Here is a 23,172-nt window from a genome sequence, read left to right as displayed (position 1 = left end):
TACATCTCTACAGGTACTGCTGTATCATGCAGTACTGTGTGGTGATGTTGGTGTTTTTATTTCCTGTCGACCCCTAGCTGCTGCCTTTGTCCTTTTTTACAAGCATTTGAGCAACTGTAGAGAATAAGATAATTTCAAACAGCATTATACTGCAGGCTCCACCGCAGGTTTGTCTAGGACAAAAACCACACCTCGTCTTATAATTACATCCATATATTGTACCCAAATGACTGTAAACTTTAACGTTTTTTAAATTATAGTAAGGGGCCTAAGTAAATGTAAACCTCAAACAAAAGCATTTTCATAGTAAATGAACTAAGAAGCAGGTCCGACAAAACCGAAATTTGACAGTTCACCTAAAATGGGAGAACTACGGTTTATTTGAACATTCATTTGTCAAACAGAATCTTTACACTAACCTGAAGCTGCACTGTAGAGTCAGCAGAGGGCACCGCTTACTCCTGGCCTCACTGATGAGCTTCTTATATACTACAGACAGCACGCACACAGAGCCTGGTCAGTAAGCAGCTTATTACTGGAAGAACAAAGCCTCTTTCTCTCTGTTTCTTTACACACACCTATAGCACTTTCTGTTAAATGTCTATCAAATATTACAGGTCAAGGGTCAACGTTTTGATTTTCTGCCCTGCGTCGACCCACCACCCATAAAAATAAAAACACGTGATGACACTTGTTTAGTTCGAATCTTGTTTGTTTACATCCCAGAGTGTAAACAGGAAGTCAAGGGCGTGTCCACCACAACTAATCACAGGTGATCAGCAGTAAGTGTGAGCTGCTTTGCTCCTGCTGACTCAGCAGACCGAGCACTGAGTCAGCAGATTAGGAGAGGAGCGCGTCTTTACGTCTGAAGCGTGAACAGATTGAACTGATACAAACCTGTTTTGTTTGTTACAGACACCAGAGTGTCTGTAAATGTATAACCATATAGTATTTTTTCCATGATCTCTGAGAGTAGCCTATCATTTTTAACAAACATAATGTAATTGTCAAGTTATCTATACAAATTTAATGGCATAAAAGGGAAGTCCTTGCCTGCTTCATCGGTGGAGATTCAAAGGGGTTTCCTCAGTTAATTCCACATGGCCCCAATGAACCCAAACCAGAACGCCAATTGTTCAGAGCTTTTCACAAAGGTCTAAAAGTTTCCCTGCCACTGTGAACGTGCACACACGCAAACAGCTGCGAGCCGATCACTTTATTAACTTGGCTCTTCTCATTGACTTTAGGACACTTGAGTTAAAGATACATCGTCTAAGAAATGCTTCCTGAAATGACCAAGGTTTAAAGGTGATGTTAAAATGAATATTGTTCACTGGTAACAGAGACAGAGTCAATTGGTTCAGACTGTGACGATGACCTCTGACCTGTTTTCTGTCCCCAGTTTTTCTTTTGGTCTGTTTCTCTTCCTTTTGTCAGAATGTAAGTACAGTCTGTAGGACTGTGGCGTCTGAGGTATTGAAAATGTTACTGAAGGTGAAAGGTCAGCTGGCTCACCTCCAAAACATCTCCACCAAAGGAGAAGAACAAGGAGAATGTTCAACTGCTCAATTTCTAACTCTGTGATGATTTTAATTTTCCACACAATGTAGACTTACCTTCATTTTGCAGATATTCACAACACATGTATATTAATCAAGAGTATGTGATTAAAAAAACAACAACAAAACAGACAGGGAAACAGTTAAGTATTTGTATGTGCAAGAGAACAGTGTTAAAACCAGGTATGAATCAACCATATCTCAGTCTGGCTTTTTGAATATGAAGAGGAGATGAAGGGCCAAGAGGAGGTGGAAGCTGAGGGGCGGGTGTCTGTCCAACATTATTGAAGTTGTGCAGCTGAACCATTTTTAACAGTGGTGGCAGTCTTATGACAAATTTTACACTTTTAAAACAAGAAAACATGTGGCGACGAGCAGCATCATCAGAGTCTCTGTCTCCAGTAACTGGTTCCGTGCTACTAAGTCACATGTCTGACCACAGGATGGCCCTGCTTCCTTTCTCCACACTCGCCACATACGTTCCTGATGGGGACCATGACACAGCATTGATGGCAGAGCTGCAGATGAGGAGAGAAGTGAAGATTAGACCGAGTACCAACCAATACAAGAGGCACATGATTGGTTGGGAGCAGCCCTGTGGTTGCCGTTCACTTCTTACTTGTGGTTCCGATCCAGAATTCTGTCCACATTTCCTGTTAAAACATTCCACACATACAGCGCTCCATCAGCCGAGCCTCCTGCCACATAGCTGCCGTCTGGACTGAAACATGAAAGGGAGGTGTCACATGACCACAGATGCACACAACTGGACAAATGTTTAAAACTCACCTGAAAGAGATCCTGGTCCAATCTGCTCCACATTTGAAACCCTGGGCTCTGAAGACAAACACACTCATGGTGAAAAACAGAAAATCAAAAAAAAAAAAAACTTTCTGCATAGTTAACACAGTCAGCTGAACAGAAAGTGACCAATGGTGCATTTTGAATGAAAACACCGACTCCTGCTTTCCAGAAGTATTGAGATGATGCACGCACACATACTGACCCAAGAGTTTGTTTAACAGCATTTGTGCGCAGGTCAATGATTTTGATGACATCATCCCTGGAGCAGGTGAGCAGCTCAGTTCTGTCGTGGTTCAGATCCAGACATGTGACTCTGCCCTGGAGCTCCAGGTCTTGGACGATGCTCTCTGCTCTGAGACATCACAGCAAACCATTGGATAAATGACAACCATGAACAAACCAAGAAAATGTACTGTTCAGTAAAAATGTTGGTGAATGAATGTTTGATTTCACTTTTACTTTTGAACACAAAGAGGATGAGGGAATAATTCATCAGTAGAAGCTCTACAGATGAACCTTGAGTATACTAAACTTAATGCATCACTTCCCAACTGGAATCTGAATGGCTTTTGTCTCCATGTGCTAGAAAGGTCTCTAACTCCAAAATCAACTGGAGGGGACATGGACATTTGATTGGTGGGTAAAGTCAACTTTCCATGCACTATAAGGTGAACATTTCAAGGACTTCTGACTTTTCTACGATCAGAATATTAGACATTTTCCAGGTTTTCAAAGCCACCCTATGATAGATGTTTTCAAGGCTCTGTTCACAAGTAGCAGGACAGATTTGTTTCCAATCATAGAATGCAGTACTAGTACTAAAGAAAGTACTAGTCAGTGAAGGGTTGCACATTTCACACAAGGTTCTGAGAAGTAATTTTCCCTGGAGTAGTTTATTGGGTCAACTTTGAGTAGTTGAAGTGAAAACAAATTGTCATTGTGACACAGCACATCATTGCACACAATGGAATGTGACTTATGCATTTTACCCATCACCAAGTAAATGTGTAAACCTGCATCTTCGACTATGAATTGTCAACTTAACACAAATGTCTCATGTTTGCCATAGTACAGACCACTGGGATCCTTGTGTTTGCTCATGTCTCACCTAATGTCCCAGAATCGAACCTTCTTGTCAAAGTGTCCACTCATCACACACTGCTCAGTACAAACAATGTCATTACAGCTGGAGCCAGCAAACACTGTCTTCATGCCTGCATTACAAGAGCAAGAATATGAGGTCACTTCCTCTCAGAGCAAACTGAATATGTGACTAATAATATGAACAACCAAACCGACCAATCACGTACAGACTTTGCTGCGAAGGTCCCACAGTTTAAGGGTTCGGTCGTAACTTCCGGAGACGATACGAGCGTTGTCCAAGAGGAAGCGAGCTGAGAGGACTTTTCCACTGTGACCTGTCAGTGTGTGCTGAGAGAAGAAAGGTGTGAGATCGGGAGGGAGAGGGGGAGAGAGAGAGAGAGAGAGAGAGAGAGAGAGAGAGAGAGAGAGAGAAGAAAGGTTTGAGTGATCATGACAGAAAAAAAAAAAAAAAAAAAAAGACAGCAATAGAAGTGCGATTTCAAGCAAATAAAAAAAAGTGGAAAGAAAATAACTGAGGAAGTTGGCAAAGCTTAAATGTGTGCCCAAGGTAACCTGTCGTCTCTACACTTCCTAATTATCTCAATTGAAAGTGAAGTGACTCTTCCAGTATCCTTAGTAAGAGTCTTCTTATACGATGCTCTATTTTAATTGTACACTGTTGTTTCTGTGGCCTCAGTAACAGGGTGAGATCACATCTAGGCTCCTCCCCCACAGCCGCCTCAAGCTCCACACCTATTGGCCCTGTTGGAGGTCCCACATCACTCTGAATCTATAGGGTCTCTGTATAGACTCACACTGTGATGTAACTCCCTATGTGTCAGCAGCCTCTTAAACCATCAGTGCTGAACTGGTGCATGATGGGAGTAAGAGAGAGAGACTGCTGGGAGCCAAGATGATGGCTGAGGAGGAGGAGCTGAATCAGACCTTTTACAAAACATCACTGACCACAAGAGGGACGACTGTGCACATCTGACCTCAACTACCAAATCAATCAAAGGCTGACTCTGCAGGTGTGACATCATTGACTTACCCTCAGTCTGTAGTCTTCCACTGTCCAGATGCGACTGGCAAAATCATTGGATGCAGCGAGAAGATAAGAACCCTGAGGACATAACTTCCTGTTACAGCATTAATAAAATAACACAGACGTAAACAAAACACACACGCAAAGCTAATGGACTAGTGTTTCACTATCTATCTATCTATCTATATCTATATATATATATATATATATATATATGATAACTTATATTAAGTCAAGAGTGGAGAGTTTCTGTAACTGCAGACTCACAGAGCTGTCAAACTCGATGCTGGTGATTCCTGCGTTGCTGCCAGTGAGAGCTCCTTTACACTCACAGCGACCTACGCCCAGACATGACAACAAAAATGTGAAGTTTGTGCTGCACGTTTGTTTGCTATAAATAAATAAATAAATAAATAAATAAAAGAAAGGAAAAGTTCATTGTCTCGTGTAGATTCACCTGAAACAACCTCCCACAGCTTCACCCTGCGGTCCATTCCACCAGTAGCCAGGAGGCGGGAGCCGGGGCTGAACCTGACGGCATTCACCTCACCTTCATGTGCTTCCTGAAACACACGTATATTAATTTGTGATAAAGCATTATATGCTTGAAAAATGTTGTTGACCAGGACTGTAAAGTAAAAGCATTCAAGTCATTTAAGTAGATGACTTACAAAGACGTGCAGAGCAGTGGATGGGACTCGCACTTCAGCACAGACCCCTGACGATGTCTCCGTATTTTCTGGTGAGGTGCTAAAAGAATTGGTTGATCGACGTCTGCTGATGGAGACACCAGTCAAGCAAGCACAAAGTCAATGTTGGATAGTGTGAACAAAATCTGTTGGACAAAAACCAGGAGAAGACACAGCTACAAACCCAAATATGTTGGAGATGGAGTCAAGAAGACCACCAGGGGGCGGCTGAGATATTTTCTTACTACAAACCAATCAGAAGTTGGACAAATTTCAGTTTGATAACCCAAAAGACAATCAATGTATAATTTATGATAGTAGTGAGAGTTGCATGTTCACAGCTGATTGAGCAACAAATAAACAGAAAGAAGGTGAAGAAGCCTTGGCACCTCGGTGTCCTGCTGTTAGGTCTGTTTGGTGATGTCTCTCCACCTTTCCCTGGGTCAAGGACCTCGATGTCGTCATCACTGTAGAGACAAAAGACAGAGATTAAAGACTTCTGTACATTGTCAGTAAGCTGTGTCATTTCAAGATGTGATTAAAAACAAGAAATCACAGTCTGTCACTCTTGACGGTAATATGTGGAATTAGAACAACATCTTAAATGCATTTTAACTCACGTAGACACAACTGTAGTAAATCCAATATTTACACCATCCATCCAAACACACACCGTTTGTTTCACAGAACCTACTGGATCTTAAAATCCAATCAACTCATAACATGTATTTGTGGGTTCTTCAACCTGCTCCAGCCTGACTGAGATCAGCACTGTCAGTAAATCTACGACTGACACCAGTCGAACGGATTTTACAGGACTGTAGACTGATTAATACTGTTGAGGACAACGACTGGACTGACGTTTAGAAATAAACCAAATAATATGATAAAGCCACAGATAACTGTGTGAGAATCAATGATGTGTTTCTTAACATTAAACACAGAAGTGAAGCTTTTATTTTCAATGAAATTCAAAAATGCAACACATCTGAACTGAATGTGTGATGGACCATCCCACTGATGTCCAGGATACTCACGGTTCAATTGGCAGCGGCTCCTTGGCAGCATCTGCCAGCTCCTTCTGTAGTTTGGCCTGTCTGCGTCTAAACAACAGAGAGCCGTGTTTATAGACAAAAACATGTCCTTGTGGATGAGGTCCCATCTCTGTTGTTACGCCTACCTCCCTTCCTTCTCATTCTCAGCGTTCAGTCGGTTGGCCTCCTGGGCTTTCTCAGCCATCCAGCGTGACACTAACTCTTGGTTGTCCTCCGTTGTCTTCCTCAGTTTTGCCTCAAGGGCAGCAAAGGTGATCTGCAGGGCATCGTATTCATCCTTCAGCGTCTGATTGGCTCGTTCTAGATCCTAAAGAACCACAGGACAAGATTCCAAAGTGATTAAAAATCAAAACAGGTCTGATGACAATCACTACAGTGACTTTGATGATGATGATGATGATGGTCTCAGTTTGAAAACTTGAGATCAGCTCCCTCCTTCTCCTTCGCCTGACACTCCATAGTGAATGGTTCTGTTGGATGTCAGTCATCAATGAGTCTGTAGTATCTTGGTACAGACCCACACAGTGATGTCACTTCCTGTATGTCAGCAGCTTGTGGAACCACCGGTGCACTACTTTAGCATGGTGAGAGATGTGAGCAGAAGCTGCTAGGAGCCAGCGGGCAGGAGGAGAGGACTGTGGGTAATCAGACCTTTTACTGTTCATCACTGACCATCATCATCACCAGCCCTTTTTACACTATGCCGAGTTGTGTGGTTATTCCAGATATCTGAGTACCTGGAGGTAGCTCCTGAGCTCCCGACAGTCTCCCTCTAGGTCGTTGATTTGCTGCTGGTACTCCAGTAACCTAACAGTGACACATGGAGGAAGAGGGACAGACTTAAGGCTGATTTGTCACTTAAATTGGTTATTTACAATAAAATACAATGACAAATAAGGCATGGAAATAACATTTCTCTATGTCTTATTGACTGTGAAACTGACGACTGTGATGACTGAGCAGAACGTTTTAGTGGCTAAGGAACAAGAGGTAACAATTTGGATTTAAAAATTTGTTTTTTTTAAGATAAGACACTCAGAAAATCCAACAAATGATTTTTTTGTTGTGAACATGTGTTCAACAAAAGAAACAAGTTATAGTCAATCCCTGCAGTTAAAACATTCAATTTTAATTGATAATCGTCAAAAGTGAATTTTGTCTGCCAACACAGACAACTCTTGCAGTCACACAAGTGACGTGTTGTGGGTTGCATGCTAGTCTGTATTGTGTTACATTATTGGGCCATTATCTGTAGGAATTTCTGAATACTGGCTACAAATTTACTGTGCTCTTTTTTAGTCCTGGTATGAACCTTTGTACTTGTGACGTAATCACTCGGGAACAGCCCAAGGTCTTCAGGCTCTAAACACATCCTTAGATGTTATCACAAAACAACAACCACAGGTCGTTTGTCGAGCAAATACCAGAAGATAAACAAAATGTGTCTGCAGGCTAAATAACCAGCTTCGAACCCTCTGAATAATTAATAATAATTTCAAATTATGCATGCACGACACACAAGCTAAAAAGAAAACAGGCCTCTGTAGACACAGACTCTCATACTGACTTGGCCTCGTTGCTCTGGATTTCTTTGTCCTTCTGTTGTATCTGATTGTTCAATTCGATGACACTTTGAGCAAGCTGCAACAGACATAACATCATTGCAGGAATGTAAAGTATCTTGCAGTTCTTTTCCCTAAGACAGACTCTTATTTTTTACAGTACAGGCAAGATCACTCACCTCTCCTCGTTTTTTATGCAGCTCTGTCAACTCCTCCTGATGTTTGATTCTCATCTGAGCCATTTCATGCTGTAGAGCATCATTGCGATTCAAGTCCCCCGCCACGCTGGAAGAAATAAATGGAAACAGTGGAGTCAGTGTCAGCCAGAGACCATTTCCTGTGTCTGTTGAAAAAAAAAAAGAAAAAAGAAAAACTATTTGGTGGCTTAAGGTTCAAGGAAAGTTCCCCAGGGTCTCACCTGGTATCATGTCCTCTCTGGACATCATATTTGTCACCCTGGTATCGCTCAGTCAGGACAGCCTGAAGGTCCGACTTTTCCAGTAATCTGTGATCTGTAAAACAAGTACTCCTAATATTGGCATCAGTGATGATGATATCTTAATATGTACTATAACTGTAGTTAAAGTTTTCCCCACTACTGTATATAAATATACAAAAGTGCTGAATCATGACAAACAATAAAAATCAGAAAAGCAGTAAGAGAACAGACAAACATGATTCAACAGTGTCTGTACTGACTCAGCAAGTCAGTGGTGACAATAACAAAAGTAAATGCTGCAGCAGGAAACAAAGCACTCTAAGCTTAACATGTGACCACATGTCAGTATGTGGCATAGAAAAATGCAGCCCATGTGTCAGAGCGGACTTACACTGGTGGATGATTTCCTCAAAAGCATGTCTCTGTACACGGTCTCTGAGCTTCAGCTGCTCTATCACATGTCTCTTCCACGCACACTCGCCACGCCGCTCTGCCATCACCACCTGGCGCACACACATACATGCACATATGCATACACAAATTGGGATTTACACATGGTGTAGGTGAAACTGCTTAAATTAATTATTTAAAAATAAAATTATGGTATAACCATTGCAAAAAAAAGACAAAAGGTTAGATAATTCCTGCAGTCAGCTGTTTGCGTGTGCCGGGTTTGTACGTTTAACGTGTGCATCTTTTAAAATCTATACCTGAGTGACAAAAAATGAAATTGGATCACTTAATGTTTGAAGATCGTCTATTATGATGATCAAATACTGTAGCACATTTGGAGCTCACCAAAGCCTGCTACTTAATTACCTGGTTTCTGCTCATGTGTAGGTTGTGGAAGACGATTGGTCACTTTGTAATTGACAGCTAAATCTTGCAACTCTAGCCTGGTATTATCATACCTCACTGATAAGTTTTTGGTGAAATTTAGTAAGAACTAACGCAATTTCCCCTTGACATGTGATAAAACAAATCTCACTTCTGAAACCAGTGCTTTCCATGTTGGGCAACTAATTCACCATAGCCCTGGCACAGCTTTGACCACGTTTATCACTAAAGATGAAACATTAAATATAAATAAACATATGCACAGAGAGAGTGAGAGAGAAGTATTTCACTATAAGGTCCAGTCATTACATACAGCGTTACCTTGTTATGTACCAAAACCTGAAATATTACTCGCTTGCGCTCAATTGATAACATAGCTAACAAACACGCGAGATCACATGATTAATCTGAGAATTTATCTAAGTGAAATCAACAGCTCTGACATTAAAACAACTGTGGTGTTTTATAACGTGTAGGGGGCGTCGGCTGGTATTTAAAAAAGTTTGAACAACATAGAGACAATGACGACTTCTATTAGCATTAGCTGCAGCAGGCACCCCGAAACACGGCGGAATAACGACCTAAAATGCCACAGTCGTACCTAATAAGGGTAAGTCATATGTCGCGAACCATCACGTCGGTTCCACCAAGTCGTAGCACCCGCGAGTTGTAACGGGAGCGTTTCCCGGCACAAAAACGCCCGTGACTCGACATGTTAGCCCACAAAAAAATGCTAGCTGCAGGGCGTTATTGCAAGCGAGGGGGAGATGACGTCACTTACCAGACTCTGAACTGCGGTTCGTTTTGTTTGACCGTGCCCGTTAATGTTGCTAATGCTGTCAGTGTTCAAAAGTTCTACTTGTTTCGTTAACCAACAGCAGCTTCTTCCGCTAACTTGCTCCAGCTCCAGCTCTGCGCCATCTTGGCTCTTTCCGCTCAGGTTAGAGAGGACCGCAGAGAAATATGCCCGGGTCTAAATAGGTGCGTAGGACTTTAGTTCCTATGTGATTCAACGTGGACACGTGACTTTGATTACGAAGACATAAATAATATCCACCTTTTATCTGTTTGAGTTACAGTAGTCCACATTTGCGTGTTTATGTAAAAGCAAACGACCATTACGCTAAGTTTACTATTGACTAATTGAAAATGACAGCTGTGATTTAACATCTTTTTAGTCATTCATTTATCGGGCTATCTATTGAGCTATCTCTCCCAGCAGAGTAAATTAAGCACACAAGTAACTAGTAACCGGTATAATACTTAGAATAAGCTTTCTTTAACATCTAGTCAGGTCTCAGCACCAGATTCACAACATGAGAAAGGCGTGGAAGTATTATAGTTTATTGATTATATTCATTCAGACCAGAGTACAAGTAAAAACTCAAATTCATCCCTGAATGTTTGAATGCACACAATTAGAATAAACTTACTTTGCATTAAAATATGTCCAAACCAATCAGTTGATAATTTTCAAAAAGTCAAGTATTTAGTATAGAAAAAAATGTGACTTTATTGTTTCTTGTTCACATTGAAGCTATGTGCAATCTCATCAAATCATTAAAAACATTTTCATTAAAAAAGGACCAACTAAATAGTGCCAAAACAATTCCCTTCAATAACCAATGAAAATAAAAACATACATTAATTGACTGAGTTTATTCTATGGTCCAAGTGGAGTAGCTTATGTGTAATTGTTTACTACAGTTAAATAATCCTTTTTGAATGTTTAACTGAATTATCAATCAGACATTAAATAAAAGACAGTGGAAGTAAATGAAGATCAAAAGGTTGGAACACCTAAACTCAGATAGGTCTCTTAATGTTAGGAAGTGTGAAAGTTTTGTAGTTTGAGTGTGGAGTGGCCACTGTTGGATCCACTCAAGCCTCAGATTCTTTCAGATTTGAGGACTGGGTGGGAGGGTGAGAGACTCCACTGATGACTGCTCATCTGGTAGCAGCTCCTCCTTATCACTGCAAGGTATGATTTTTTAGAGGTTAGATTTGTTTATATGCAAACAGTTACCTTCATTTATTTTTTATGTGGTGTCAGCTACTGCTGCACAGGTCAACTGTACCTGAGTGACGACCGGCGAGACAGACGACGACGCCTCAGGGAGATGAGGATGAGTGCAAGCAAAAGCAGAGCAGAGATGGCTGCCAGCGTGACAAAGAGGAAGAAGGCTGGAAGACAGAGAACAACCAACATGGTCGACAGGACTGTCTTACAGTAGTGATTCTCTTTTAATCTGGATACCTCATCCAATAATCTGTCTCTCTTGTCTGTCTCTCCCACTACCAGCAATATGACCAACATTAAATATTGACCTACACTGATCAGATGAGACCAATATATGAGGAGGATTTCTTCTGTGTGTGTGTATATATATATGTATGTATATATATATATGCTTATCCTAATGGAAGTTAGATTTCCAAGTGTACTACAGTTTGAGAACCACAGCCCATTATGTAAATGAGCATGTGTTGGGAGAAAGCTGACCTGCTGTCCAACGGCTTCGTGCTTGATTATGACGGAAAAATGGACCTGAGGAAAAAGATGTACAGGTTCAGTGTTATCAGAACATAATTCCAGATTCATGTTAAAAGACTGATGTTACATCTGTGGAAGGACATGAATATTAGCCAGACAGACATTTCACAGACAGAAGTTGTGTGAATCATCTGGACAGGTTCTGCCTTTTTTTTAGGACAAATAGTGAAAGTGCCCTGCTTTGATGCATAAGTATCTATATTATAAGAGGAGACAATAAGATGTTTGTACCATCAAGGCTGCACTGGGTCATACACTCGTCCATGCTGCTGTAACGATTTCCGTTTCCCTGGCAACCACCATATAAGAATGACTGACAGGAGCCAGACTGGTAATCAAAGTAGAAGTTTAGGAAGGCAGCACGACATGGACCAACGTCAGGAGACACCATACACTTCTCTGAGGCACAAAGACAGTTTGGTTGTTCACAATTATTTTTAATTCAGACTGTAAACATTTATTTTAAATTATTTCTCTGTAAACATTTCACACCTTTGTATTCTGTAGAAACTTCATCATCATCGGAATTCTTGAATGATGGGATAAACGACACTGCAGGAAGGAATAATCAACATTAGTCATGTCTGTAAACTAATTTCTAAAGGTGTGTGTTCAGCTGTCAGGTGAACAACAAGCAGGAATTGCGTCTTAACCTTATCTAACCAGAACAGAGGTCAGAGACACTTGGGCCTAAAGATGTGACTGGAAGATAAAGCCTAGGTTTTTTTCCCCACTAAAAGACCCGATGTCAGTGTCGTTTACTGGTGACAGATTCAGCTGTCAGTTATTTATTTATTTACTTTCTCTCATGGCGTACATTAAAGTCCAGAAGGTGTGGAACTGTATGTCTGTGTGTTTGTGTCTCACCTGTGCAGGTGCTCTCACAGCTCTCCTTAGTTCTGTAGTTGTTCTTGTTTCCCTGGCAGCCTCCGTAGGTGAACTGTTGACATTCACCCATCTTGCTGTTGTAGTACCAGTTCGAAAATGACGCTCTGCAGGGGCCGACATCAGGCTCAACCTCACAATGCTCTGATAGGACCAGAACATACGGACATAGTTGTTCATGTGTGTGTTTCCATGGTGACACTCAGCCTGAGATGTTTCATATCACCGTGAACCAAAGGATGAGGTCATTATTATAGAGTAAAGTCATAACCCTTCATAAATTTAATTCCTTAGACAGTTAGAGGGGAACAAATTCAGAAAAAAATTTAAAGAAAATGTAGAAGTAACATTTTGTTACATTGAGTAATCTGTGGCGCTGCCACCACTGGACATCTTTGTGTACATTCTGTAAAATGTATTGTGAGATAGAGTCTGAATTGCTGTTGTATGTAATGATGCATCTCTGTTGTGAAGATGCTCCACATGTGTTTGTAAATGGCACTTTTGCAAAAATCTTACTTATTTTTATGCATTTGAATGATAAGTTCCTTGTGTTGAGGTAAAACAGAACTATGAGTAAAAACAATAAGAAGTCGTTCTTCTTCTTTTCATACCACGGCAGGAAGTGATCAGTTAGCAATACAGGGACATTCCAATTTATTTCCCAAGACTCCAGCCTATGACATTAGCCACACTGTGTTAGTTTCACAACCTTGTGACAACACACCTCCTCACTTCATCAGCAATGACAAAGCTTTTTAGGTGAGATGTGAAATGCTGTGCCTTTAACAAAACCTTCATACCAGTTACTGCTGACAAAATAATGTTGAAAGAGCAGTGGCCTGGAGGAACAGGAATAATCACTGATAAAACACCTGAATTAACTTACGGGAATATTCATTAGCAGACATTTCTGTAAAAGAAGAAAAAACAAAACATCATGAGAACAACAACCTAGAAGTACTTAACTCAAAATCAGATATAAAAATATAGGGCAAAGATCCAGATTTACATACAGTTCGAGATTTAAAGATAGAGACAAAAAAAAGAAAGACAATAGACAGAGTTACAGTCCCAGAAGAACAAATTATCTGATTACATCTTAAATAAGTTTTAAATTCTTATTCTTATAAAAAGTCACCAAAACAAACTAAACATATAATCTCTTAGTTTTAATCCACAGTTGCCGATCTTTTACTCGCAGTTTGCAAAAAGAAACAACAGGTGGCGTCTGAATTCAAATGATGTGAATAAAGAAAACAACCTGAGATTGGTTGTTTAAGGACAGATGTTCAGATACAGTAATGAACCATTTGTCAACTGTGCATCATAAAACACTGCCCCCTGTGACCCATCATCCACAGAGGACAGAGGGGACTTTACCTTTCACCTGAGCTTCTACAGCAACGTCAAGCTCATCTGGTGTTAAAAGAGAAGGGAAACGATTGTTATTATTGACCCTGTGGTCTCAGTGCATTGTTTACTGATGAGGACAGATCAGTCTAAAGATTTTACCTGCGGTAACAGGAGCGTCACGAGATTCTTTGACTGAGTGTTTTGGAGGGGGGGTTGAGTCTTCAGGGAGAACTGGCCCTTTAAAAACAAAAACAGTCATAAATAAAGGACTAAATAAAGATATGTTTCATTAGTTCCAAATGGGGGGGGGGAGGGGCATGGTGCTGTAGTGATTTTTAACTTTAGTTTCTCTGTAAAATGACAACAGCAGCTTTATGGGCTTCACAGTGTAAATACATATTTTTATTGACTAGTAGTGATGTTTATATTTTGTAAAATGAGCAGATTCTTTCCCAATTATATTTAAAAAAATCACGCAGTGAAGACACTTTACCTTTTTAAAAGAGGACAAATGTCCCTAGAAGAGACAGAAGACCAACCTTGGGACTTCAAAATTAAATACCATTTATTTAGAGTGCTACATACTGTGTGGCATCCAATGTCTAAGAAATATCATTCTACATTTTTAAAGAATATAATCATTCTTTAAGATTAGTTGCAAATTACAGTTAACTAAACTCATGTTTAATCCACATTCATCAAGTGTGTGCATGTGTATGTGTGATGCTTGTCCTGCCCACCTGTAACACCACTGCAGGCAGCCTCACACTCCTCAATGTTTTTGAAGTTATTTGCATTTGCGCCACAGCCACCGTAGACAAATCCTTTACAGGTACCGGCCGTCACGTCGTAGTAAAACCTCTGGAAAGACGCCCGGCACAAACCCACCTTTGGCGGCAGACGGCAGTTAACTTCAGAGAGAAGGAGGAGAAAACAGATATGATCAGAGGTCTGGACTTTTTAAACACACTTCACATTAACAATGGAAAACCCTGGCGTCAGTCTTCAGTTCTGTAGAAATACATTTCCTGACGACCAGGCCACATTTACATGACACAGGAAAACAATGGTCGTTACGTGTCAGGTTGAGAAAGACCAGAGTGACCGGTCAGACCTGATACATGCTGAGGCCACACCTTTTTGTACCTGAACTGGTGACATGTAACTGAAAATACACAAAACCAAATTCTGAGGTCACTGATGATTACAAACAATCAGTGGTAACAACAAACAAACAGGGAACAGGGAAAACAGCTAAAGATAAAAACACTCAGTGGTGACCGGTGTCAGAGGTCATCTCCTGTAAATCGCCACAACGTGATCCTGACCAACATTAGAGATGTTCATTGGCAAGAATCTGGCAATACAATACATATCACGAAACATGAGCAACAATACAATAAATTGTGATATAGTGTGATGCAATATGCAGGACAAGATATTCATTTTTTTAAAAGAATTTAATTGTAGATCTGTCAGTATAGTAAACACAATGCTGTTCCATGCTTCTCATCAGGTCACTAAAATTGGAACAGAAGGATCTACATTTGTAATCACTAGAGAAGTATCATTGGTTCTACAGAAATGTTCTAAAGAGCTCCAGCTCCAGAACCTATAGATGTTCATTGTATCTTACAATGTTCCGTATTAATAAGACAATTCCATGGTCTTGAGACTTGAAGGAGTTGTTCACTGAAGGGACCAGTCAAACTGCCTCTGTGCTAACTGTTTCTGTAAACACATGCTACAATCACAGCACTCAGGTTTATTTATATTTACATATATAAATAAGTATGTCACCGTCATCACTGTCCACATATAGTCACTCTTCAGCGCACCTTGTGTTTACTAATACGTCCACTGGGGTCAGCATTGAGTTCAGAGTCAGTTTTTTCAGACAACAACACCTTCAACAAACATGTTGAAGGTGACGGCACCACACGGGTGGAAGTGGAAGTGGAAAGCTAGCCCCCACTTCTGGAGGACAAAAGCACAGGTTGACGTTTCAAGAAAGTATAATACTTTCATAAAATACTGCTGTCACTGAGTGTTCTGACACACCCTCCTTCTGTGAAACTACAGCCATTCTTTTTTCCATATAAGCAAAAGGCCCAATGGCTTTAATAGTGTTGTTACTGATGTCACACACCTGGGTCTCAGGTTTCACAACCACCATTCTGGAGTAAGTACAGTGTTTCGTGGAAATAAAAATTGCACTCCAATGTCAATGTCAATGAATGAATAAATAAATAAATACAAAGTTAACTGAATATAAAGTGCAACACTCCAATGTTTTTTTTAAACATAATTTATATAAATATTTATATGATCACAGTATAATACTATACCAATAAGTTCCTGAACAAATCTCCGAAACTAAAAGTTTCTCACATTTGTTTTCACTAATCAGCGGTTCCTGGCTCCTCACATTTGTCCTCTTTTTATTTATTCTTCTAGTTAACTGAAGTGCAATTTTAAGACAATGGCTGTTCCTGTGTGTTTACACGATCACAGATCATATGTGATTTTTTTTTTTTACAGTTTATCATCAGATCATCAGGAGGCAACCAAGGAACCAGCTTACGTGCAAAGACTTGTAATTCCTCAGTACCACAGTGGTGGCCTAGGCATGAGGTAGACAACTTCTGTTCCTTGACGCACTGTGATACAACACACCAGCAGTCACACAGATAAGAGCACAGGAGACAGCTACACTTCCGTGTTAGATGTCAAATGCCTACATGCCATCACAACACATTTGTTATTTCCCCACCAGACCAGTTCTGTGACTTCATCTAGTGAATCTCCAGCTGACAAACACGAATAATAACTTGTTTGCTTAAAGTCACTCCATTTTAATGTAATAAAACACAGCACTAGCCAATCACATCAGTGTGAATGAGGGCTGTGTGCTACTGAGACTTTTGAAACATATTTGTTCATCCCAGAATCACAGGTCACTGTTATGAGTATGATGCACTAGCTCTCTTTTGTAATAACATTTGGCTTTTTCTTTTTACTAACATTCTGCTATGTTAGTGCTGCCCCGAGTTAGTGTCCTTTACGGCACATATCTTTAATCATACACCATTGTTTGACAGAGCACATACCACACTGTGCATATTTCAAGGCTGATTTGAGATGTCTAAGAAGTATTTCCTCCTCTACTTACAATTACATGCATGACCGCCTGACAAAAAAATAAACATTAACCAATTTACTTATTTAAATCCCAGAAATATTGACAGATGGTATAATATGCAGGACTGGTAGGCTATGGTCTTCTTTGGTAAAACTCAGAGCAGATAGCCCCCCTCCCTCTTCCTACTGGAGTATGGAGTTCAATTAAATGCTTTTTACTTTTGGCACAGCTTCTCCGCTGGATCAGACATAATTCTGGTCGTGTTCGGTCATGAGATATACTTCATGAACCATAAAAAAGTATAGGATGAATAATTAAAGTAACAAAACACATGTTGCCTCCTGTTAGGGTGTCCAATACAGGTTGGCTTATATTTCTTAGTAAGGATCATATTAAGCACCTACGTAACAAATGGTGGAACAAGTCAAGGTCATGTGATGTAAATAAAGAAAAAAAGGTCTTTATCTTTAACCAGTTTTATCAATGTTGAATTTTGAATCAACTAGCTCCACACGTCTGATGTATTGTCTTTTCCTGAAAGAACATTTAAAAGAAGTGTACGTAATTTCCTAGCCCAGACAAAGCAGCAGGTTGGCCTGGTGTCACAGACATCCTACAGACCCATTCTACTGAGAAGGAAATCTCTGATGGAAACACTTGTCTATGAATTAGACATGTATTTCAGTATAAGTATAGTATATACGTACGCCTAAGACAAAGTGAATTCGTGTTATTATTTTAAGATGTATTTAATGAGTTCAATACTGTTCATCCTTAATTACTAACTTATTCAGGGCCTGGTTCCTTACCGTCCCTGTTTTTGTTGTTACGTTCTTTAGATTCCGTCATCAGAGTGGTTTCGGTTCCATTCTTTTGGTACACACTGAACTGCGTGTTCTCCCGGCGGCGGCAGTTGTCCCCACACTTCAGCAGGCGACACTGCGGCGGTCCGTCCATGGGGTAACCGACCACAGCCGTGTTACAGTTCGGATTGGAACAGCACTTTTCCTGACAGCTCTCTGGACTGTCCACGTCCACGATCTCACTCTCAGATTCCCCCAAGTAGTCCAGATCCAGACCTTGCTTCTCATATCCGACCCAGTCACAGCCCAGGGCCGGGGAGAAGTGCACCACGGCACAGAGTAGCAGCGTGACGGAGAACCGCAGCTGGTTCATTTTTATCGGTATCTGGTTTTAGTCCGTTGGCTAAAACCGCGCTGAGCAAGTTTCCGCCTCACAGAAATAATTGAAGTACTTCCGCGTTCAGCGACTTTTTGTTGTCTCAGATAAAATTACCTGAACGACAGGTACACAAGCCACGCCCACTCAACGAGGTCTCTCTCTCTCTCTCTCACACACACACACTACAAACAGAGTATCGTTCACTCTCAAGACTATTTAAGTTCAACTGCTTTGTAAAGTGATGCAAACAAAACGGCCTATACTGTAACATCTTTATGACAGGAAAATTGAGTGACGAGAGAGAGGGAGAAAGACGCATATTAAAAGAACACAAAGAAATGCACTCACACCCAAGCAAAAAATACCCAACATACATAAAAACGCCCACACAGTGGTACATAAAACATATACAGAAACGGACATACATACATACATTTTCCACAGCAAGTTAAAAAAAGAGAAAGAAAAATAAGTAAAAAACAACTTTAAACATATCTAGCTGCAGTAGAAGCTTCATTACTGGTTTAATAAATATTGTTAGACAAAAAAACATGTTCTGTCTAGTAAACGAAGTAAAATAAACACTAGAGTCGAGGCATACACATTTATTTAAACATTCAAAAATAACCATTCTAATACCAGAACATTTGGGTTTTTTTTACATAAGCCGAAAAACACAACAACAAAAATACTTACAAGATTAGGATAAATAGAAAATAGTAGTGGAACAATGGCCCATTTGGACTTATATTTCATTAAATAATCTAAATAAGAACTTTAAATAAGAGTATATGCTCTATTTTTTAAGTGACCACAAGAGGCCAGAAAACAGAGTCATTATTTACAGTATTGGACAACCAGACAACTATCAGCTGCTGAAACCCAGAAGTTACAAAAAGGTAAAGTAAAGCTTATGGAGAGGATTCTATTCTGTTCCTGACAAAGATCTGATGAAGAACTGATTAAGTGGGTCAGATCTGCATAACTATATGTTTGTTTTATATTCATAAAGTGCACAAGTGCTGTCAAAACATAACAAAGTGATCCAATGACAAAATTCATTTGGTGACATCATTTAGGGTCCCTGAGGGGGTGGGGTTGGAGTGACCTGTAAAACACACACACAATAACAATAATAATTAATGAAGTAGCTCAGTTGATGGGACATGTATTCATACAATTAAAACCCCTGATCATTGATCCTGGTCCTGACTACGGAACAAATGTATTTGGCTGTGGATAAAGCCAATAAAGCACAGTGAATCAGCAGAGTGAGGAGGTTAGGGTTGGGCAGATATTGTCATTTGAATGAGGAAATTGAGCTACATAATTAAGTCCTGTTTTAGGTCAGCTAGTCAGGTTCAACTGTTTCTTTTATTCTGTCTTTTATTTTATTTCTCTGTATTATTGCTTTGTCTTTTATTGATTTATTGGCCACTGGCCCATTTAAAAAGGCTATACAGTGGATGAACTAATACTGTGTATTCTCCTGCTTCAGAAAAGAACACACATTCACATCTACCCCTGAAAGTACAAAGTAAAAAACATCCTGGCACATGAACAGGACTATTTTGCAGACCTGGTTCTTGCACAACCCTGGTCCCACGATCATTCCCAGGAGGGAGTTGAGAACGTTGGAAGCACAAAGAATAGCCTGCAGTAAACTGGCAACTCCCATCACACTGAACAGAACTATGTTCCACTCCACTACGGAATGAGGCTGAAGACAAACTGACCACAGAGTCCTGTTGTACAGGTACAGAGTCAGACTGAGGGACACACAACAGACAGGGACAGGAAGACAGGAAGTCAGGACGGGGTCAAAAAACATCTAGACATTTCTAAAGTCAGATGAGCTGGTGTCTCACTTGTCAGGGTCCGGCTTAAGAGGGACGTCCCAAGTTGGACCAGTGGTGGCATTGTATAGACAGAGAGGACCCTGGACCAGACCAGTGACACTAACAAGACAACAAATGGAGGCAGCCAAAAGACAAAGACTGGAGGACAGGACCTGTCGCAGCATCTGGACACAAGAATAAACAAGTGACTGCAGATTCCACTGACAACAGGGGGAAACAAAGATGATAAGGAGACGGATGTGGGAACATCTTTCTAGATAAATCTTCATTCCTAAACATAACCTCTTCTGTATATCACTGGGACAGACAGACACAGATCTGCAGGTAGCACTTGTGACACTGCCAGTGGATTCAAACATTTTATCTGATAAATTTAATAATTTGACAAACCTTCTATCTTGTATTTTATATTTACATTTTTGACATTTTACATTTTTTATGTTGCTCATGCATTAACAACTTTACTACCAATAATATTTCCTCATCCTTCACTGGAGTATTCATGACCCTAAATTGATAATATTTCATATGATGGGACACAGCCGAGGGGAGACGTACCTGGGTTCTGAATGCACAACAGCCTTTGGTTCTGCTGCTGAAGAGGATAGAACGTGCTCCAAAGAGAACCTAGAACCAGACAAGAGACTTTATGTTGAGAACAAACAGATAGACAGACAGTCAGGTAGATGTGTATATTTATTAAAAAACATGTTTCCTGAATCCTAGTTTAACAATGGTGGAACCCTTCAGTCATGTCATTGTCTGTTGACATTTCAGGCTAGGCTAATTAATACAATAATGTTTTTAGAAATTAAGTGTCCTCTGTGGTTGACACCCTGGAATGAGTTTAGCATTTAAGTAAGTGTGTGTGTTGTTTAACAAACAACTGACGTGGATGGACTCTTTGATGTGTGTGAAGTCAATGTTCTTAAAAGTCAACTTAAAAAAAAAAAAGTCAACATGTTTAATGAAGGTGCAACCTTTTTATATCAACGGTTTGTGGTTTAAAATTGTGGATCATTTTTAATATGTAGGCACAGACTCCAGAGAAGACGAAAGGTCGTGAAGATGGTGTTGGTGTCACAGTGGAGATGAGTAAAGGATGACGTCAGAGAGATGATTGGAGGAGGTAACATTAAATCAACACAACTGTTACAACAATAAAAACAAACACACACAAACACAACGTGTGACCATATAACACACCATGAGCCCTGATGCCCAAAGGCCTGTGGCCCAGGTGGCCTCTCTTGTCACATGACCCTCCAACAGGAAGTGGATCTTCAGCTGAGGAAGCAAGAGCAGGACGTTGGACAACATGCAAATGAGCGCCAGGACAGCCAGAGACCTGCCGACACACTGCAGACACCTGGACACACACATCTGGGAGGGGACATGGACACCAATCCATTCATTAACCTTTGACCCAGTTTCAGTATCTTTTAGTTTACAATCCAAAATACATGGTTCCCAAACTATGATGCATACTGCTGGTGTCATCTGAGCGCCCTCTAGCGGTACCTTGGCAGGTCTGCTTATTATTAGGATTAGGTGAGCCACTATGCTAATGACAGCCGTTATATATTCTATTTAGGTTATCTGAGTGGTTTCAGAATTGAACTGAAGTATTGGCTGTAGTATTACTTCAAATAGTTTACTAATCTTATTTTGGATTTGTTTTTTCTTATCAAATACTGGCCTTGGATGAACAGGGTAGGCCTGTGATGCAGTATTATAATGGTCCTCATTCTGCTGGTACTTTGGAGCCAAATATTCTTGAGGTTGAATGTGGTGAGTAAAGTTTTTGAATCACTGGTCCATATTAATTTGCTAATACGAATCCTCTTTGATTCCTAGTCATTTGACCAGCCGACCTGTAACCCCAGGAATATAACAGTTTTGTACTTGTTTGAGCAAATGTTACTTGAATGAATTGTTTTACCTTAATGCAAATTACATTACATACATACACATACATTACAGTTCAACTATTACACAAAGATTCATCGTGGATTTACAAAATTGTGGAAAAATATATAATATACATATATATTTTCACTATACATTATAGATATTCAGATTTTTTTAATTAAAAAAATGTTCAACACTTTCAAACTGGAATAAACAAATATATAATATGCAATGCCTCAATCTGTGCCAGTTTAACATAAATTTCCATGAAAATGATTCACAGCAGCCCACAGAACAATCCCCAGGGTAGAAAAACCCACCAAAACCCCCATGTAACGTATGTTACAATACCTGCTGTATAAGGTACAAGGCTGATTTAATTATTTTGTTTAGCAATAAACAGGTATATACACTATATATACTACATAAATAAACAGGTGCTAAATTTATGGGACGTCTCTGTCTGAAATAATGTAACACAATCAATACATTTTATATGACATTTATCTGTTCCTGTGACATTGAATAAAGATCAATAAAGAGTGAACTTACCATGAGGATCAGCAGATAATGAATGAATGACAGACAGGAATGTTTATATACATGGAGAGAGGAGGGTGTAGGGGGGACGGAGAGAGGGAGAAGTTCAAACAAACACATTTGACTTTCCATAGTTATGAGGACACAGAGAAAATAGATACTAACGTGAACCTCTAAAGACCTGTGACCTCAATGACGGTTTCTCCACAGGGTTACAGACATCTATTCCATACCCACTACAGAATATATATACATATATATATATTCGGTCTCCATTCTTTACCAGAACCTGTTCATTCATACATGGGGCTTAACACAGATTTGCAGTCAGGGACTTGTTGAACTAACACTCGACTTGACTCACGTTTCTTCACTTCATCTTTTCTTATTTTAAGTTTTGCTTCTTTTAGATGTTGAGTCATCACTTTAGTCACAGAGCAAAGGAATATGGGAAACAAGAACAGAAAATTACCGTGAACTGAATGTTGCAGATTCAAGGTCCATCATATTTACTAAGACATGAGGGACTTAGTAAACGTAAGGGTCCATCATGTCTTGGTAAACATGATGGACCCTTTCTTCACTTAAAAAAAAGTAAAAAATGGAAGCAGTGATGGCTAAGTGGTTAAAGACTTCTGGCCAGATGTGGTCTTCATGGAAGAACTGCAAC

General features: G+C 40.0%; 4 protein-coding genes and 2 non-coding genes across 9 annotated transcripts in view; all 6 read right to left on the bottom strand.

Moving 5' to 3' along the window:
• sagb (S-antigen; retina and pineal gland (arrestin) b) overlaps positions 1-1,411 on the bottom strand; it is a 7,048-nt gene extending 5,637 nt beyond the window's left edge. For both annotated transcript variants that reach the window (XM_025054922.1, XM_008309203.3), the window contains exon 1: positions 420-1,411. The gene's annotated coding sequence lies outside the window, so the exon portion shown is untranslated. The remainder of the gene's footprint in view (positions 1-419) is intronic.
• Positions 1,412-1,573: 162 nt separating this feature from the next.
• atg16l1 (ATG16 autophagy related 16-like 1 (S. cerevisiae)) lies at positions 1,574-10,051 on the bottom strand. Of its 2 annotated transcripts, none has more exons than XM_008309202.3 (20): positions 9,855-10,051; positions 8,628-8,739; positions 8,216-8,309; positions 7,977-8,082; positions 7,803-7,876; positions 6,973-7,042; positions 6,361-6,542; positions 6,218-6,283; positions 5,570-5,647; positions 5,365-5,424; positions 5,163-5,268; positions 4,949-5,054; positions 4,759-4,829; positions 4,498-4,569; positions 3,674-3,794; positions 3,472-3,577; positions 2,566-2,715; positions 2,349-2,396; positions 2,179-2,280; positions 1,574-2,077 (listed from the first exon to the last, which is right to left on the bottom strand). In XM_008309202.3, the coding sequence occupies exons 2-20, from the start codon at positions 8,731-8,733 to the stop codon at positions 1,984-1,986; spliced, it is 1,812 nt and encodes a 603-aa protein (XP_008307424.1). In that variant the 5' UTR covers positions 8,734-8,739; positions 9,855-10,051; the 3' UTR covers positions 1,574-1,983. The 2 variants fall into 2 exon arrangements, with proteins under 2 accessions (XP_008307424.1, XP_016887510.1); XM_017032021.2 differs by having other exon boundaries at positions 5,163-5,265.
• Positions 4,136-4,413, bottom strand: LOC112486993 (small Cajal body-specific RNA 6). Its single transcript, XR_003049651.1, has one exon.
• On the bottom strand, positions 6,637-6,908 carry LOC112486992 (small Cajal body-specific RNA 6). The gene has a single exon (XR_003049650.1).
• Positions 10,052-10,401: 350 nt separating the features above from the next.
• spint2 (serine peptidase inhibitor, Kunitz type, 2) lies at positions 10,402-18,319 on the bottom strand. Its single transcript, XM_008309201.3, has 11 exons — positions 17,820-18,319; positions 14,609-14,779; positions 14,028-14,105; positions 13,896-13,931; positions 13,402-13,425; positions 12,495-12,656; positions 12,120-12,179; positions 11,859-12,026; positions 11,577-11,621; positions 11,152-11,257; positions 10,402-11,047 (listed from the first exon to the last, which is right to left on the bottom strand). Exons 1-11 carry the CDS (start codon positions 18,184-18,186, stop codon positions 10,972-10,974), a joined length of 1,293 nt encoding a protein of 430 aa, XP_008307423.1. The 5' UTR covers positions 18,187-18,319; the 3' UTR covers positions 10,402-10,971.
• A 146-nt stretch (positions 18,320-18,465) lies between these two features.
• Positions 18,466-22,962, bottom strand: LOC103378114 (transmembrane 4 L6 family member 5). Of its 2 annotated transcripts, XM_008309200.3 has the most exons (5): positions 21,258-22,962; positions 20,610-20,678; positions 20,061-20,215; positions 19,772-19,961; positions 18,466-19,300 (listed from the first exon to the last, which is right to left on the bottom strand). In XM_008309200.3, exons 1-5 carry the CDS (start codon positions 21,549-21,551, stop codon positions 19,268-19,270), a joined length of 741 nt encoding a protein of 246 aa, XP_008307422.1. In that variant the 5' UTR covers positions 21,552-22,962; the 3' UTR covers positions 18,466-19,267. The 2 variants fall into 2 exon arrangements, with proteins under 2 accessions (XP_008307422.1, XP_024910691.1); XM_025054923.1 differs by having other exon boundaries at positions 18,466-19,961.
• Between the last annotated feature and the right edge of the window lie 210 nt (positions 22,963-23,172).

This window comes from Cynoglossus semilaevis, chromosome 4 (genome assembly GCF_000523025.1).
Source record: "Cynoglossus semilaevis isolate Cse_v1.0 chromosome 4, Cse_v1.0, whole genome shotgun sequence".
NCBI classification, from domain to species: domain Eukaryota; kingdom Metazoa; phylum Chordata; class Actinopteri; order Pleuronectiformes; family Cynoglossidae; genus Cynoglossus; species Cynoglossus semilaevis.
The sequence above is the reverse complement of the archived record's forward strand: the minus strand, read 5'-3'. Positions and strand labels throughout refer to the sequence as shown.

What these genes read in the sequence shown, in the direction of transcription:
- LOC103378114 (XM_025054923.1), bottom strand. Translation starts at nt 21,551, where the DNA reads ATGACACCAGCAGTATGCATCATAGTTTGGGAACCATGTATTTTGGAT. An exon ending in GTTGTGCATTCAGAACCCAG is followed by an intron (nt 20,216 to 20,609) that starts GTACGTCTCCCC and finishes TCTTGTGTCCAG; the next exon opens with ATGCTGCGACAGGTCCTGTC. An exon ending in CTTAAGCCGGACCCTGACAA is followed by an intron (nt 19,962 to 20,060) that starts GTGAGACACCAG and finishes TGTGTCCCTCAG; the next exon opens with TCTGACTCTGTACCTGTACA.
- atg16l1 (XM_008309202.3), bottom strand. Translation starts at nt 8,733, where the DNA reads ATGGCAGAGCGGCGTGGCGAGTGTGCGTGGAAGAGACATGTGATAGAG. An exon ending in TGGACCAGGATCTCTTTCAG is followed by an intron (nt 2,281 to 2,348) that starts GTGAGTTTTAAA and finishes TTCATGTTTCAG; the next exon opens with TCCAGACGGCAGCTATGTGG. An exon ending in ATTCTGGATCGGAACCACAA is followed by an intron (nt 2,078 to 2,178) that starts GTAAGAAGTGAA and finishes CCTCATCTGCAG; the next exon opens with CTCTGCCATCAATGCTGTGT.
- spint2 (XM_008309201.3), bottom strand. Translation starts at nt 18,186, where the DNA reads ATGAACCAGCTGCGGTTCTCCGTCACGCTGCTACTCTGTGCCGTGGTG. An exon ending in GACCCAGTGCAGCCTTGATG is followed by an intron (nt 11,622 to 11,858) that starts GTACAAACATCT and finishes CTTTTTCCTCAG; the next exon opens with GTCCATTTTTCCGTCATAAT. An exon ending in TCTCGCCGGTCGTCACTCAG is followed by an intron (nt 11,048 to 11,151) that starts GTACAGTTGACC and finishes CATACCTTGCAG; the next exon opens with TGATAAGGAGGAGCTGCTAC.